The sequence below is a fragment of the Channa argus genome, chromosome 11, assembly GCF_033026475.1.
Source record: "Channa argus isolate prfri chromosome 11, Channa argus male v1.0, whole genome shotgun sequence".
Classification (NCBI taxonomy): Eukaryota; Metazoa; Chordata; class Actinopteri; order Anabantiformes; family Channidae; genus Channa; species Channa argus.
In genome coordinates this window covers 17862112-17879151 of record NC_090207.1, presented here as the reverse complement: position 1 = coordinate 17879151, position 17040 = coordinate 17862112, and the positions used below count along the sequence as shown (strand labels likewise).

At 39.4% G+C, this 17040-nt stretch overlaps 2 protein-coding genes across 10 annotated transcripts; one reads left to right on the top strand and one right to left on the bottom strand.

The window, feature by feature from the left end:
* Positions 1–7: 7 nt before the first annotated feature.
* On the bottom strand, positions 8–12386 carry LOC137135875 (rho-related BTB domain-containing protein 2-like). 8 transcript variants are annotated; one of them, XM_067520582.1, is made up of 11 exons: positions 12251–12386; positions 8369–8450; positions 8045–8246; positions 7726–7829; positions 7457–7642; positions 6413–7353; positions 6187–6305; positions 5192–5342; positions 5027–5115; positions 3987–4092; positions 8–3815 (listed from the first exon to the last, which is right to left on the bottom strand). In XM_067520582.1, exons 2-11 carry the CDS (start codon positions 8425–8427, stop codon positions 3595–3597), a joined length of 2178 nt encoding a protein of 725 aa, XP_067376683.1. In that variant the 5' UTR covers positions 8428–8450; positions 12251–12386; the 3' UTR covers positions 8–3594. The 8 variants fall into 8 exon arrangements, with proteins under 8 accessions (XP_067376683.1, XP_067376687.1, XP_067376684.1 ...); XM_067520586.1 differs by having other exon boundaries at positions 8–3800; XM_067520583.1 differs by lacking the exon at positions 12251–12386 and adding an exon at positions 9871–11348.
* A 102-nt stretch (positions 12387–12488) lies between these two features.
* ido1 (indoleamine 2,3-dioxygenase 1) lies at positions 12489–15044 on the top strand. Of its 2 annotated transcripts, none has more exons than XM_067520591.1 (10): positions 12489–12661; positions 13064–13159; positions 13243–13362; positions 13440–13558; positions 13655–13669; positions 13767–13866; positions 13985–14102; positions 14191–14242; positions 14359–14507; positions 14594–15044. In XM_067520591.1, the coding sequence occupies exons 1-10, from the start codon at positions 12569–12571 to the stop codon at positions 14983–14985; spliced, it is 1254 nt and encodes a 417-aa protein (XP_067376692.1). In that variant the 5' UTR covers positions 12489–12568; the 3' UTR covers positions 14986–15044. The 2 variants fall into 2 exon arrangements, with proteins under 2 accessions (XP_067376692.1, XP_067376691.1); XM_067520590.1 differs by having other exon boundaries at positions 13767–13890.
* The last annotated feature ends 1996 nt before the right edge of the window (positions 15045–17040 follow it).

Here is a 17040-nt window from a genome sequence, read left to right as displayed (position 1 = left end):
TCCGTACTTTTAACAGTTGCTCATTTTTTATTCAGTAGATAATTATTACACATTTTCAAGAACACATGCTACAGGATTTCAGATTTACAGCTCCTAAACAATAAAAACAGCTTTTGAAAACAAAACACCTGATGACTAAAGAAAACGTCATCTAGGCATTGAACACTGAGAAACATTCAAGTTTTTTTTTCTTTTCATTTATTGAGTTTTGTTTAATTTCTGACCATTTGTGAACAAGGCCTCTGAAACTATGCAGTAGTGATTGTGCAGCATATAATATATTCCTGGTGCTGCTAAAGCTCCCTTTGGTTTGTGCTTCTCTGCAGCGGTGATATTAGCACCCTAACATATGGAAAAGGGCCCCAGTGACAACACCTCTGTAATTTATGATCTAATTTTATTTTATTTTTTACCTGATGTCTACTTTTCTACCAATGATGCAATACACTTTAATGCAATTTGATTAGAACCAGGTGCTACTACAGCAGTGCAAGTTTGTAGTTGAAAAGTCTGACATTTCAGTATGCATAGTACAAAAACTCTATACTGTAAAAATTATAAACTATGCTAGTAGCTTGTATTAATTGCTATGCCACGTTTCAATTGCAAGTCATCGCACAATTTATATTTACACGTTTCAGTCGCAGTCTAACTTCCAATGACCACACTGCTGCCTCAGCATTTTGTAATTATTTAGACTCCAAAACTTGAGCTTATTAGCATAGAGCAGCTTTAAATAAACAACACAAATTTAAAATCCCTGCATTCATTTCATGGTTTACGTCACAGACTGAGGGTTTGTCAGTGTGTTAGTCTAGTGTGGCCTCAATGGTCATAGACTTTAATTAGTTTTGTGTTTTAGCTTTAAAATAACATAACCTCTATACAGTGTTCAAACTCCTCAAGTCGCACACCGATTGACTGTTTTACATCCAAATTATGGGTTATGTACATGTATAGATACACACAGCCTAGAGAGCACCATGGTAACATATAGCAAACAAACCAGTAAACACATTAACAATACTCCACGTTTGATAGCATACACTACAGTGTACATTAAGGCATGAGGTGTTGTTGATGTGAAACATCAGCAGAAGAATCACTGAGAAATGCAAATGCACCCAGGAATGAAATGCATGTCTACGAACTTTATCAATCGCACAATCAAGGAAAATAATAACAATATAGGTCCTCCTGCTGATAAACCATAATAAATTCTCACTTGTGTAAAAACTGCACATTATTTTAACAGTTCAATACGTTAAAAACATTCAGATTTAGAATAAAGCTGGCTTCAAAACCTTTTCTAAGAGCACACTGTCCTACCCCTCTGCCTAATGTCTGACCATGTATGCCAAAAGACTAGAATAATTAAGATAGTCAAAATGACAGCTCCTATGTTTAATTAGTCTCAGACAAAATGAATGTAATTGAGTACAATTTAAAGACACTGCTTAGAGCACCGGCAACACCATCTATATGCGCTTCTTACACTTTCAGTGACAATGAATATACTTATTTTGATAAGCCCTAATTATGCAGTGTGGTTATTAGGTAAAGAGTAAATACAGGCGAAAAATTTGTTTAGCCACTAAACCTATTCACATGGCCTAATATTTTTGAGCTATTTGTTGGGCTCCATCTAGTATCTGTCTACTAAATCAACCAATTATTAATATTAAAAAGCAAGCCTTTCTTTAACATATGCTGCAAAAGCCGATACTGAAATCAAAATTTACTCTCCTGATAACAATGGTGTGGTATATGATATAGTCTTTATTATGCAATTTTTTTAAACATATCTACTTTACACTGTTATCCTATTTTGCTATGAGTCAACTGTTCATTTAAACTGTGTGTAATTTGCATGTATACTAGAGTATATGATACATGCAACTGGAAGTCAGCACAATGAGTATGTAGTCATTTTTAACAACAGTTTGTAGCTGCACAGTAACTAAATGCAAGTCGGATAAGTCACATTTGTACTCAGTATGAGTGTATTACTTAGTAATACTGTATGGTTCTGCTCACTGCCTGCAGTGCGTATTACTTGCAGTTCATCTGTTTTATTTATTTATTTTTTTTACAATACTACCCATCTTCACCAGCATCGTGGTTACAATCACAGATAATAATGCTGCAGTCTATACTACAAGCAAGTACAAAAGCAGATGATAATCTTGAACATGAAGTGTGCAAATTAGCACAATTTGCTCTAACCCCCTTCATACCTTTTTTTTTTTTGAACATTTTAAATACCAGTCTTGTGTCCTTCTTGGAGCCTTTTTTTTAATTTGTTGCAGCGTGTCTTTAGTGGTGTTCACCAGGATGCGTCTACTGGAGGTTTTTGTGTGTTTCGGTGAAGAAGCACTCAGGAAGTACTTGAGGTGTGTAGAAGAGTATGAATGACTTCCCCCAGGCACAAGGAAGTCTCCTGTGTGTACGAGTCTTATACAGCCAACTGCAGAAAGCCAGGCGGGCATCCTCAGATCAACTAAGATAAATCTCTAATGGCCAAATCCCTACCACTGACAGATACGTCAAACATTCACAGCGAAAGGTTGAGTACATACGGTCACTTGATTTTTGGAAATACTGCTATAGGTTCCGAGATGAATTAGATGGAGTTTTCCAAAATGATCGTGGGACCACTCAATGTAAAGCCAAAAAACTCAGGGAATGTGTGTGCTAACAAGTCTCATCAAGCAACACATTGGAAAATTAGTCATCTGGTTTGTTTTTGCTGGCATTTTACAGAAAACATAAATGATTTTCACCATTTGGGATCTCTTGTGTCTCAGGACACTGAATGCATTTGTGGAAACTGAAGCCCTTTTGTGACAAGAGGCCACAAATCACAAGATCACAATATCTAAATGCTGAGTGTGTCCACACCCACATCAATTTTTATCTGTGCAAGCTGTACACAAACATTCAAAAATAGAATGACTGTACAAAAAAATAAACTTGCAGGTATTTTTCATTTATGCATACATGATCATAATCTGCATGGTTGGAGAGAACAACTTTAATAATTATTTCCTAGCGGTGTATTGTTCCATCCTGTAGATGAGATCGTATTGTACACATAGTTTGGTAGATTGTAAAAACACCTAAGGGCAAAGTGTTTTATCTCTGAGACTTAAGTTGTGTGTTGAATTGCTGGTTGTTGCAGCTGATAAGCAGCACTTGGATATCAGTTCAGGTTGAGTAACGATGATCATTTTAAATGGAAGGCTCTGTGCCAGCAGAGTCCTGTTTTTAAAACTTAACAAGCAATATGAGTTGTGACTTGCACCAGTGTCACTGTGCCATTTATCAGTGAGGTTCACATCACTGGAGGTTTGAGTCCCATGTTCACCAAGCAAAAAAACTGAGGAACAAAACTCATTATTTTAACCGCCAGATTGAGCTGACCTTGCAAAAGTGGAGGAGTGCCGTTTGACTGCAGAGGCAAACAAACAGGAGGGGAAACTGTGCCTGAATAACTGGAGCGTACCTAGCCAGAAGTGCTTATGTTTTATTGTGTCTTTTACAGTTTGCATCCACACTTGTATTCTCCAGACTGTACCCGGCCTTACCACTTGGTCAGATGACAGCGGATGAACCAGAAGAGGGAGAGTTTGAGTTAGGGGAGGAAGGGAGGTTCCAGAACAGCCACTTGCGTTTACATTGCCGTCTCTGGTATAGGTAGTCCTCCTTATCACGCTCTTTTCTTGCTCTTTGGTAGTGGTCATCCTCTTTGAGGTACCACACAGGTGGCCAGCGATGTTTCTCAAAGTATTCTTGGTTCTCTGCATCAGAACAAACTGCATTAAAAATGTGAACATGCTATGTCAGTTTTCCAGGGTCAAATGTTAGGCAAGACATTTCATGATTGACCACAATAACAAACTGCAGCACATATCATTTGGGAGAAATGGGTTTAAGAGATGTTTGCACATATTCACAATATTTAGTGTGCTACCACATCATGTTACCTGCAGATTTGGCCTTCATGTCTCGGGGAAACTTCCGGCAGACGCTGTTGTAGTTGGTGCAGATGTGGTGAAGACACCAGCCAGTGAGCTGCTGGGCACCGTGGAACTGCCAACACACAGTATTTAGTCAATATTTGTACTTTTTTTTTTTTTATTTGTGAGCAGATTTCGTACATGGACTGTTGTCTTGGTGCTAAACAGGGACCTTGGCCATTTTCAAGAGACCTCACATTCAGATTTTCCTGTTAATATCTGTTTGGTCAGACTTGGCTCTGACTTTGTATAAAATCTGTAGGAACTTGATAAACACTCTTCAGCTTTAGTTGTGATTCTTTACTAAACTGCAAGTACCAGCTATAGTTTGGCAGCTTTATTGAATTCATTTAGGTTGCTGCTCTATTTATCAACAGAGCTCAAAAGCTTTAGTTACACTTTCACCTAAATCCAAACATTAACATGTTAAAATTAGCAAGTGAATTTTAGCATGGTAGTATTAATATGGCGGAAGGTGAGAAAGCAGAGTTAGGATGTTCCAAATATTTACATTGACTAGGGCAAAAGGCAAAACGCCTCGCCTCTCTGCAAAACAGGTTCTCATGATTAGGTTAAAATGCTAGTATTTATTTTTAGTTGATGTAGTGGTGCACATTATCAAAGAAATGAGCAGTTAATGAAGTTGCCACCAAATAAACAAGTTCTTTTTTTGATTAATAATCCAGCCTTATACAGCATATGACACTGATAAGCTACAACTGATGTGAAAATACAGCCCCAGCAGAAGCAAATCAACTACAGTGCTCAGCTGCCTACTATGTCCCACAAGTCCATGGGCCTAAAAATCTTGCCACTTATTTTGCCAAATAGCTGACTTGCATTCTGAAAACCCGTTTCTTTGCTTCCACCTACTATGTGTAAATATTATTTCAGCCTCGAGTTCTGTATCAGATATGTCATCATTAAAAGCAACCCAATTTTCCTAATCGAAATGTCAGTGTTTTAGGTGATGTCCCTGTGTGCAGATGACTGACAGGTCACACTACCTGAGCAATATCCAAGTAAACTAGCACATCTCCATCAGTGTCAGCCCCCATCATCGCTGCCTCTGTCAAAACGGTTACCGTGTAGAGTTCTGAAACATAAATGTGAGACATTAATTTGAGGACACACGCAATGTGTATGTTTAAGAACTATAGCAAATGTAATACCTGTAAGTGCAACCAGGTGGGGGAGGCAAAGACGATTGGCGAGAACAATAAGCTCCATCGCATCCAGGTCAGATCGAGAACAAAATCGCCCCGTATAGAGATATTCTAGCACAGCCCTCATACAACTGCGCGTTGTGTTGGGAAACAGCACCTTAGAAACAGGAACAGTCATGACTTTAGGGCCCAAGCTGTTTGCTGTTTTTCAAGTTTAAAAGAAACACAAGATGACCTACTTTTATAATTACATAATTCTATAAATATAAAACTGGAGATAATATTATTATTTTCAAAATTATTCTTCGATTTTTCAGTTCTGAGGCAATAACAGAAAAAAAAAGCAACGCTATGAAAAGTGTCAAAGCGGTTAATTTGTTTACATATCTAAAATGGCTTTTTAATAACCACATTTGGACCCATTTACAGGATGTTTTCTCAAACTACTACTGAGGTAGAAAAACAAAGTACAACCAGGCTCACAGGGCTGCAGTATGCTTGCATCACAGATCCAAGCATAATTGCATTACAACAGATTTACAGTCCTTTAATTAAATTATACTTTGTACACAGACCACACAGTTCCTTGGTGCTCTTGGGGCTATGCATTTATTGATCTTTGCTGCACCTATGTGCTTTGTGTAACTATAAAGTAATTACGTTTTAAATGGTACTGCTTTATAAGGCAAAAACTGTTGCACTGAAAATTATAAACATTGTGGAAAAAAGGTTTTATCCACTAATGACTTGGTCTGTATTTGAGTTCTATTGATTTTATTTCACAGCTTAACAGACCAGGTACAGGCACCAAAGAGCAAAAAAACAATATAAAATTGTTGGAGCACACCAACAATTTTGCAGTAAATTTTAATCTACAGTATAATATAATTTTCCTTGTTTGCAGTTTTCAATAATTAGGGTGTCCTGTGCAGTTGTGCACTCCCCCTTGCAGTTTTCAGCACACTGGTTACATAATAAACCAGTGATGTAGGTCAACTAACCTCCTTGGTGCAGCTTTCCACAAAAGGCCCACCGAACATAGCCGCCATCCAGTCACAACTAGAGATGAGTAAAGGCTTGTGGGCCATGATCGTCCCATCATCTAGCTTGAATATTACATCTGCAAAACAGAGGGACACTGATGACGCTATACTTACATCTGCATTCAGTTTATTTCAAGATCAGTATAAAACATGAGCAAGGATGGTATTAATTGTTTCCGCTCACCAGAAAAAGTGCCTTTGGCCAAGCACTCTTTGACTCTGTTTGTGCGCCGTACATGGAAGGCTTTGGTGATTTCTTGGTTCATGAAGGCTTCATTGTTGAGTATGTTTGCCACCATCATCCGCAGGTCAAAGACCTCCAGCAGCTCAGCAATGTGTGCAATGTGCATTAGCTCTTTCTCATTCTCGTCTAGCTGACCCGTGTACAGGTAACGAAGTACCGCCCGGAAAGGTCCAATCTGCATGGAATGGTCCATGTGTACCACGGTCATGGGCCTGGGGGTATATGTTAGAGGGTCATCTACCAGCTCCTCCTGGATGCTGACAAAGGCTCGGCTCCATGAGGAAAGTACCCTGCTCCGTCGGCCTCCCTCAGAGTCTTTTAACGTCCCATCACTAGTACAGGCCCTCAGGTTGGCCCTGTCGCCCTCATCGTTGCTTTCACAAACATCAAAGCTAGCAGCACGCATCAGCAGCTCTCGCCCGGATAGGGGGCCACGAGGGGGCCTTTCCGTCTCCTCATTTAGTGTGTCGATGATGAAGAGGTCATAGAACTTTGAAGAGGATGTCGCCAAGTATATCTTGTGTGCAAAGATTTTCTGTCGCTCCTGCAGGACCAAGATGACATCAGCACAGTGTGGGTCCTCTAAAAGACCGACTGGATGCTCCTCTGTCGTGGTTGGTGGAGGAGGCACAGTGATTATAGGTGGGGGAGGTTTTGGTGGTAGGAAGGGTGCCTGAAGAAGAGGTCGCTGCACATTTCTGAGGTGAGATTTCCAAAACTGAAGGTGGCGGCGAGAGATCAGTGCAGCTCGGATAGCATTGTCAAAGACGTCCTTGACTCCAAACTGAGCAACAACACTGGTTTCATAATATGGCACTCCCAACTCTTTGGCGACCTCCCGGCCTCTCTCTGGAGGAAGAATCTCATTGGATTTAATGGGTCTAAAGAAGAAGAAAATATATCAAAAGGCAATTCAGGCACAAGAAAAATAAATCCAAAGAAAAAACATTTCAAATTCTTGTGTTAAAACTGAAGTCTCACTACCTAGCTAAAGGCCGCCTCGCCCTGTTTACTGCTTCCAAGTCTGCATATCTTAAGTCCAGCTGACAGCCCACCAAGATGACAGGAGCACGGGGGCAGAAGTGCTTGATCTCTGGGTACCACATTGTCTTTACATGGTGCAAAGAGTTGGGATTGGCAATTGAGAAGCACAGTACCACCACATCAGATCTGAAGTTAGGATATAAAACAAACATTCTTTACTCAGTGCTAAAACAAGTGCTGATCAGTACTAAATTTTACAGATATCTCACCTGCCATATGCAAACCGTCGATCCTTATGATGGTCCCCGAAAGTATCCCAGAGCCGAAGGGACACACTGACATCATCCACTACATCTCTGGAGCGCTCTAATACCTAACAAGAGATAACACATTCACAGATATATACCCTACAGATTCTGTAAATTACCAGAGATTGACTGCAATACAGAAGAGTAAAGTTGCATACTGTAAGTACTTTATTAATGTATATTCAATTAGTCAAAGTGCCACAGATTTGAATTTGAGAACTCTTCCCTCTAGAAAAAACATGCAGGAAATCTTTGTCAAGCTAAGAGCTTGCATACTCACCTCCTGGCATACTCGGTACTGGTCAATCGCCCAAACTGTGGGCACATGTGTAGCAAGTAACTGGTACTGAGTGAGTGTGGCATTGCAGGCCCGGGCACAGATAAGGCGGGTCTTTCCAACTGCATTGTCTCCAACCACCACACACTTGATAGTTTCAACGTTTGGCCTCTCATAGTCCATATCAGAAACTGTCAACTGGGACCTGTCAATATCAGAGAAGCACAAAAGGCTGCATCAGCACTGAAAATCCTATACTGTGATCCCGAACAGTACTGGAACACGGATCAATACTGATATTAGACACTATGACTACTCCTTATCTACACTGCTTGTTCTGCCTGCAGATGCATCAATGAATGGTCTTGTGACTTCTCTGTAGCCATTCACAACTTCCCTTTTCTTGTTCCTGATATAGAAAAGATAAAAGGACAAGCAAATAGAAAGGGGGTAATTTTTTCCAAATCAACAGAATTTACAACACACAACATACTGCAAAACAATATGAGGATTTTCAACACTTAAGATAAATTGAAAGAGAAAAACACATTCAGTTTGCAAACCAATAACGAATTTCAAAATACTCAGTTTGTCTACCATTGGTTAATAAAGGCCATACAGCAGCTAGATACTTCTGTAATCCTATCAACATGTCCCTGCCTAAAAAGCATTTGCCTGTTTACAGTTCGGATTATAACCCAGGCAAATTTAAAGCACATCTTCAACAATATGGCCCCAATTCAAAGAATAAATCTGACATGCACAAATACTGTACACTCATTACATTGAGGTGATATTTAAACAGACTATTTCTGTCTTTTGAAAATGGTGGATGATGACTTAAGTATCTTGACTGGTTTCCAAGGGAACTGTAGTGTCTCTGTATGTCACAGCCTTTTTTTTTTTTAATCAGACGGACAGTCTTTCCTGCATTATTAATATTTATTTTTTAAATGACAAAATTAGAAAAAACTACAAATGACAATAACAGCTGCTGTGGTGGTCAAACCTTACACCTTGACTTTGTCAAGTCATGTTTGACCATTCACCATTTGAGTTTTGTTTCTGCACCAGCATCACAGCCTTTCATCAGAATAGTCACTCTCGCTGCTGCCTTCTTGTGAATGAGGGGAGCTAGCCCTGGTGATCATGTACCTGCCCGGACCCAAAGGACCTAGTACAAAAGAACAACTATCCACATTTTCACAATGAGTCCTAAAGGGTTACGATGAAACGTCTGAATCTCTACCAATCAGTTTATATTTCTTACAGCATCAATTTTAAAATATAAAGATTACAACCAATTGTTTCTATATAGAAAAAATAACAGTCAGTTCAGATTCATTCATAAATTCAGCCTTGGGCTGCACAATCTGCACCAGGCCATAGGTCTCACTTCTGTGCATATATGGGCCTGTATGACATTAGAGATACAGCGCCTGTAATAATGCCCATTCAGTCTATACTGCGCATTTCCCGAAATACTTCATGATTTTTCTATTTCCACATATTCTAAACATTACTGTTCTGTCATCCTCTTCAATAACTGTAACATGCACATTAAATTCAGCTTGTAAGCCTCATTCTAATCCATAGCAATGATGATAAAATTGTGCATATCCTACCAGAAGGACCGAACAGTCCCTCCACCACCGAGACACTAGTCATGAGGCTCTGCTGCATTACACATTATGTAACACCCCGTCACTGACTCTTGAGCCTGTTTATCTGCCTTCGTGTTCGTCACAAAAGCAGCGATGAGGGAAATAAAATCAGCTTGATCCCCTTGCAAAAAATAAGAAATAAAAATATACGGATTCCTTTCTTACCGCAACATAAGGAAGTGCTGCATCGGGTTGGTCGATGAACGAGATAAGCAGAGCTCCATCGGATGCGGTTTGCACCTGACGGCAGCGCGTATTTAACTTCATCTTCAAGGCAAAGTGAACGAGGCTTGAAAACGGGCAGCCGACCTCAAATGTTGCAGGGAAAGGTCCTCCGGATCAGTCCGATAAGTCCGAATGCATTGCCAAAAATACAAACGCTGATGTGCAGCCTGTTGGTGCGCTGCAGAGCTGCAGCCCTGACAGTCATGGAACCACCTACACTTACTGAGGCCTCCGTAGCTAATAATAGGGAGGCGCCGACAAAAAAACCTCATTCATTACAAAACACAGATCCACTTTAAAGTCGCAGCTCCTAAGAGCATGCACAAACTGGCCTCCAGTCAAGCAAGTTTCTTTCTAGTTGTTTCTTTAAAGAATCTGGGCTGTGAGCAGAATGTATGTGTATGTGTGTGTGTATGTTGTGAGCTGATGGCACAGCCTTCATGCACCGTGGCTGGGTTAATTAAAGTTCGCAAAGAGTTGCACAATAGGCATCATCGTGAACAGCTTCATTAAGTTTTTGTACTCAGAGACGGTTCAACCACATTTTTCGTTGGAGCTCATCCAGCAGTCACAAAATAGACAATTGGGCCTAAATTATTTTTGTATAGACCATATAGACTATATGTGCATAAATATATGCACATAGCGCGTGGGCATTTGTTATTTGAATACACATGCAAACATAATTAATAAAATAATCAGCTGGTTGTCACACTATTTTTGGAATTTGTTTGGGTTTTCAAGACATGTGTATAGTCTCGAGATGACGGTGAATTGGTGCTATGTAAATAAAGTTGAATTGAACTATATGAGAATTAGCATTATCATAAACCACTGTATCATTCAAGACCACTTTTAAATGAGTAACTGTACAGTGGCTGTTGAGCTCTGTGGCTCTTTAAAACTGCACGAGTTATCTACCACTACAGATCCATTATTTCCACATTGTTTCACAAGTTTCACATTGAGGTAACCTCTATGACATCTCCAGGGTTCATTAATCCTTCAAAATAGTAATTGAGCTCTTTATTTAACGGCTAAATCTTATTCTGTCATATTTCCAAAACCTTATGTGGCCAACAATGTGGATGTGTTTACAGCTTTGTAGTATCTATTTATGAGCAACTAGGGAACTTAATCTGATTTTGTTTTAAATAACTTCACAATCAAACAAACCCAGAAGCTAATGCTTACATGTACTGCACAGGATACAAATTAGATTCACATTTTTCATGATGATCTAATACGTTCATTGTTAACGTGTTAATGATAAGGAGAATGGTTTACTTGATGGCTTAAACTCTTGATACACACAAGTTACGGGTCAGTATAAAAACAGTTTGGGTTAATGCAGTCAAACATAAGAACTCAATCTCACATGATAGAAAGCAAAGAAATTACTGACTGTGACTGGTCTGCAATGAATACAAATCCACTTACCACTCACAGGTACTCATAGCCATAGTGCACAAATGCTGGAAGGTCTAATATGAGAAAATTGTCACTGTCAGGAAGATAGCAGCTGCAGCTTGATGGAGCAACTGTGCTCACAGCCTCAGATGGTGCAGTTTATTTAAATCCACCAAGCAGATTCCTTTTCATCCTCCATCACACCAGGTCTAACAATGCAGTTCAGGGTTTGTAATGTTGTTGTGGGACCAAGTGGCTAAAATTACAGTTGACCTTTATACTTGAAGATTTTTAGAATGCATTAAGTCCAAAGCTGCAGTGCAGTAGTTGTGAAACAAATCCCCCAAACTTGTTAAGCTGATTCAAACCGATTTAAACTCTCTGAACCAGTCCAAAAGTAAAATACACTGTTTGATTTTCACTGAACTAGCAGAATGACATATTTTATCTTTGTAGCCTGTTTTTGTCTGTAACTTCTGCAATGTTCACTCTGCTCCACCAGGTGAGGCTGACAGTCTAAATTCCCTCAATCCTCTTTAATTTTGAGGCTTAAACAGATATAGTTACTGTTTAGTAACTATATCTGTACTACACTTTAGAGAGAACAAAAATTTGAAGAACTTATTTAAAATAAAAGGAACTGGAGTATTGCATTGCAATAAAGCACAATAATATACTGTAATAATATAAAAACATGTATGTCTTTATAGCAGTTGTTTTGTAGGTATTGTCTTCCACTAACTTTGAAATATTAAATCGGGTAATCAGCCTGTGAAATAATAATTAGCACAATAATCATTAGTATTTCCCCTTTTGTTATTAGAAATCAAATGTTTTATGTTGCCACAACTATCTGACAAATTGACAAAGAAGTACAATTAAATGCAATATTTCACACACAGAATAATACCTTTTTTCACAGGAGGTGATGATGTCGGTATAATAGGGCGTGTGGTAAATCCTTTTCTCAGTTTGGTTCCTTGTGATGGAGTAGAAATTATGAAGCCTTGTATTAAGTGACTCACACAGTAAAGCAGAGGTACATATTTGACACACTTTGAATTAGGCAACAGCAGAACTGAGGGTTAAGTGTTGTGTAAGTGATAACCAGTGTTGACAACAGCAATAAAGTGAACTCTGCGCTAGAGTCCAGTCAGGCTGGGGTCTACTGAACTATTCAGACAGTCAGAGATATCGCTGCTGTCATTGAATTTATGCTGCTGTCCTGATGGCTGCTGCTAAAACAGACCCCCAAACTCCTTTCTCTTTGGACTCCTATCATGTTTCCAAGGAGCTTGGCTTCATCCTTCCTGAGCCACTGGTAGGTGTAAAAGCTCTTAATATAATACATATATGTGTATATACAGACAGTCACAATTAAATATCTGACTCCCAGAACAATTGCAGTGTTTGGGTTATATTCAAAAGAGGATTTTATGTTAAAAATGTGAATGGTGCTGATTCTCATGGGCAGAGACACACAATTGGTGCTTGTAGTTTATAAAACCTGAATTTGTTGATAGGGATATTGATTGAGACCAACTGACTGAAAGGTTGAAGTCATTTTTCGTGTTTGCTTTGTGTATTGAACTTTATTCCTTCAGGCAGCATATGTTTACAGAATCACATAATGCAAGGTCCTTGTGCATGTAACAGCTTGAAGTGAAATGGAACTGCAAATGCAGTGTCAATCCATGCTTTCACATACTCTTCACATTCAAAGGAAGAGCTTCCACCTTACTACAAACCATGGATGGATATCACCCTGCGGATCCCCGAGCTTGTGTACTCTCATGAGTTGCGCTCCAATATTGATAAGGTAAGTGGGCACAATAAACTAAAAAGGACCATTCACTATGTTTATGAAGCCCTTGTTCAGCGTTGTAATTGAATTCTGTCCAGATGCCTCTGCTGAGCAGCAACTTTCTGCAGAAACACCGGGAGTTACGACTGGCCCACCTGGCTCTTAGTATGATGACAATGGGTTACGTGTGGCAGGAGGGAGAGAACGACACAGTTGAGGTAAAGTTGCCCTATAAAACATTTTTGTTTTTATTTTCTTATGAATGAGTTTTAATTGTTAGTAATATCCCTCCAAGATATTGCCATGTAACCTTGCTGTTCCATACTGGGAGGTGTCACAGCGATTAGGACTTCCCCCAATTCTCACCCATGCAGATGGAGTGTTGGCTAATTGGAAAAAGAAGGATCCCGAAGGGTAAAGCCAGTTTAAGTAGACATTTTTTAATTACATCTCATTGATCTCGGGTGTAAATCTTCCCTGTTTCTTTTTCATGTCCATCTCCCGTGCCAGCCCCTTTAACATGGAGTGAGTACATTTTAATTTTAATTATTTTCCTGTCCTCATAACACACTAAAATATTCTGATGTATGCAACATTTATTGGTTTCATTTTGTCACTCCAGGAACCTGGAGCTGCTGGTCAGCCTCCCAGGTGGAGATAGTGTTCGAGGTTTCTTCCTGGTCACTCTGCTGGTGGAACTGGCAGGGGTCCCTGCTGTGAGGGTGAAGATCACACCATATGTTCTTGTAAAAAAACAAAAACAAAAAACAATAGGGGTGATGATTTAAACTATGAAAGTCTAAATTATTTCTAAACTACCATTGTGGATGTGTGTTACAGAACATTGGCACAGTGATCAATAGTGTAAGGTGTGGTGACACTGAGGCTGTGGCCAGAGCCCTGGAGGACATCGCTCAGTCTATACAGGACATGACAGACACACTCAAGTTGATGCAAGGTAGTGACACAGACACAGACTATTATTTAAACATATTCATATATATCCCATTAACAAGTATTTTGTATTAATATGCAATTTTGTTAAGTGTATGTGGAGCCTTCAATCTTCTATGGTGTTTTGAGGATCTACCTGTCTGGGTATCGTAATCTGGATTTTGGTTTCCATTCATAATTATTCAGTTAAAAGCCATTCAATTATACAGTGCAACATTTTTTTCAAATATGACTGTATATATTTATCTAAACCTGCAAAGGTGGAAGGACAACCCCTGTATGCCAAAAGGTTTGATCTACGAAGGGGTCCAGACAGAACCCATGGAGTTTTCGGGGGGCAGTGCTGCACAGAGCAGCCTACTGCACTGCTTTGATGAACTTCTGGGGATCAAACATGAAGCAAAAAGTGGTACCCTGTTTAAATTTTTGAATGATTACAACATCGTTGGAGGAGAAAAAAGTTGACTCACTGCAGTGACACTGTTCATTTTTTAGGTGACTTTCTAACTCGCATGAGGAACTACATGCCACCTGCTCACAAGGAACTGATTGAGGACATCTCTTTGCAACCCTCCCTAAGGAATTTCGTTCAGCAGCAGACCAATGAGCACCTAAACCAGGCCTTTCATCTTTGTGTCACAAAACTGTTGGCTTTTCGCAGCTATCACATCAGCATTGTCAGCCGCTTCATCACTGTACCCGCTGCCCGGGCACGACAACTCCGTAACGAGAGTCACGGCTTAGAGGAGGATATGATCAGCAGAGCACCCACAGCACTGGAGGAAAGGGGCACTGGTGGCTCTGGCATCATGACCTTTCTTAAAAGTGTGAGAGACCAAACAAAAAATGTCTTCCTATTTGAGACAGGCAAAGACATGAATTTGTGAACTGTCATCACTGTTGACAACTGATCCCTAACAAAATAAAAAATAAAAAATAAAAACAGGCAGTAAATCACCTCTGATTACTTAACACATAACTTTATATCACATTAAAAGGATGCCTTGTGGCAGAATGAGAGTCAGAGGCCGATGTTGCTTGTCTTACATACAGCTTTGTTGTGTCTGTAAACAAACCTCAGTTTTAAAGACAAGAGTGATATTCATCATTCAGTCCAAACCATAATTCAAACCATTGCTGTTACTTTCCATTACTTTCCAAGTTAACCACTAATTCTTTCTTTAATCTGAACTGGAATGCAAAAAAAGCTGCACCAGACATTTGTTCCAGATCCACATATCTAGAAGACATTTGAACATTGGACAACAAGTCATTCCTGACTCCTTACAAAATACTTTTGAAAAAGGGATTGCGACTGTCTTCTGTAGTAAAAAGGTAAAAAATGTAACAGACAAAGAAGAAGATTCTTGTTGTAAAAAGAAGTCCAGGTGAAAAATACTGCAATACTTTAAAATACCATGGCAGGGCACTAACAGGCAGCATTATAAGTTAGACCAAGTGAGGACTTTACAGAGTTTGTCTTTAGAGGCTGTAACAGTGGACAATACCTGAGGTCACCACAGGTATGTGATTTGCTCTTGTCAGACAAAACTGGCCTCATCATTAATCATTGTTCTTTGAAAATGTGTTGAAATCCACACTTGATAAAAGCCTCCTGACTGAACTATTGACAGGCTAGAACCTGAGCTTTACCATGACAGAAAATAATATTCCTTTGTTGCGTCCTAACTCTGCATTGTTGCTTCACAATGGGGTTATCATATCGAAGCACAATGCACAATGCAGTGCAGAGATGCATCACTTATCACAGTGGTTACATCAGCACTCCTGCCATCCTCCTTCAGCCCACATCCAGCCCTCACATGTTCCACTATACTTCCTGGACTTAGAATGTGGAAAACCCAGAGCATTGAAGGGATGAATTGTGCCATGACTGCGTAATCTTCACCTTTCTTGGCTCATCTCCGCTGGTGTTTGATTACAATAACTACCTTGTGAGATCAGATAAGACAGACTTCATGGCAATCAGACATGACAATTCCTCCCAACCTGAGTAATCTCTATTTTATCTTACCATGCACATGCTGAGTAGCGGGCAAGACAACAAAAGCAAATGAGGGTAAAGCAATTACACTAACAGAAATCAAGATTCTACTTTGACAGACATGTGTTAAAGGTTTTTTGGAGTGTGCATGAAAACAGTTGTTTATTCAGATTCCTGCACACCAAATACATAAAAAGTGCAAAACCAAATAGACATCTGATTAGTAGTCATTCACTTATGACTCAGACATGTCTCACAATCTGTGAAACATAAACATATAAAATGACAGGAATACCCGCAGGTAAAAAAGTGAACAGAAACTAGGTGAGTGCTGGGTGGCACGGAGGACAAAAAGCATGTTCACATGTCACAGTGATCTTCTCCACAGTCTTCTTCCACAGCCAAAGCAAACAATCCCCTTCTTATTGCCTGACTGTGAAGGACACCCTGACAACCAGCAGTAAACATGGGCCATCTCTAAGGATGTCTTCATTGTGTTGTTGGGGTTGGACCCAAATGGATGAAGTTTCGCCTCATATCACAACACTGGCTGCTTTCATTGTAGGAGAACAAATCGTTTGTTTTGGACTGAAAATGTTGTGATGTAAATTACAAAATAAGTGTTTTAGGTGTTATTATTATATGCAGTCACAAGAAAAAGTAAAAAAAAAAAAGCACTCTGTATAAATTGGTCATGGAATGTGATCTAATTGTCACCAAAGTCACAAATATAAATTAACACAATATTTTTAGGCTAATAAAACACAAACATTCATAATCTTTCATGTCTTTGTTGAACACACCCAAAAAACATACAAAGTTGTGGTGCCAATGGTGTTTTAATATGTAGTTGATCCACCTTTAGAAGCAATAAAGCCAGAGGGAATTTATGGACCATTCTTCCTGACAGAACTGCTTCTGCTCAGCTATATTCTTA

Excerpts from the sequence above, each read along its gene's own strand:
- ido1 (XM_067520590.1), top strand. The coding sequence starts at position 12,569 with ATGGCTGCTGCTAAAACAGACCCCCAAACTCCTTTCTCTTTGGACTCC. Across the intron at positions 13,363-13,439 it reads GAGAGAACGACACAGTTGAG|ATATTGCCATGTAACCTTGC; the intron begins GTAAAGTTGCCC and ends TATCCCTCCAAG. Across the intron at positions 13,891-13,984 it reads AGATCACACCATATGTTCTT|AACATTGGCACAGTGATCAA; the intron begins GTAAAAAAACAA and ends TGTGTGTTACAG.
- LOC137135875 (XM_067520582.1), bottom strand. The coding sequence starts at position 8,427 with ATGGCTACAGAGAAGTCACAAGACCATTCATTGATGCATCTGCAGGCA. Across the intron at positions 8,247-8,368 it reads CTGCAGGCAGAACAAGCAGT|GTCCCAGTTGACAGTTTCTG; the intron begins GTAGATAAGGAG and ends TGATATTGACAG. Across the intron at positions 7,643-7,725 it reads CGACGGTTTGCATATGGCAG|ATCTGATGTGGTGGTACTGT; the intron begins GTGAGATATCTG and ends TCCTAACTTCAG.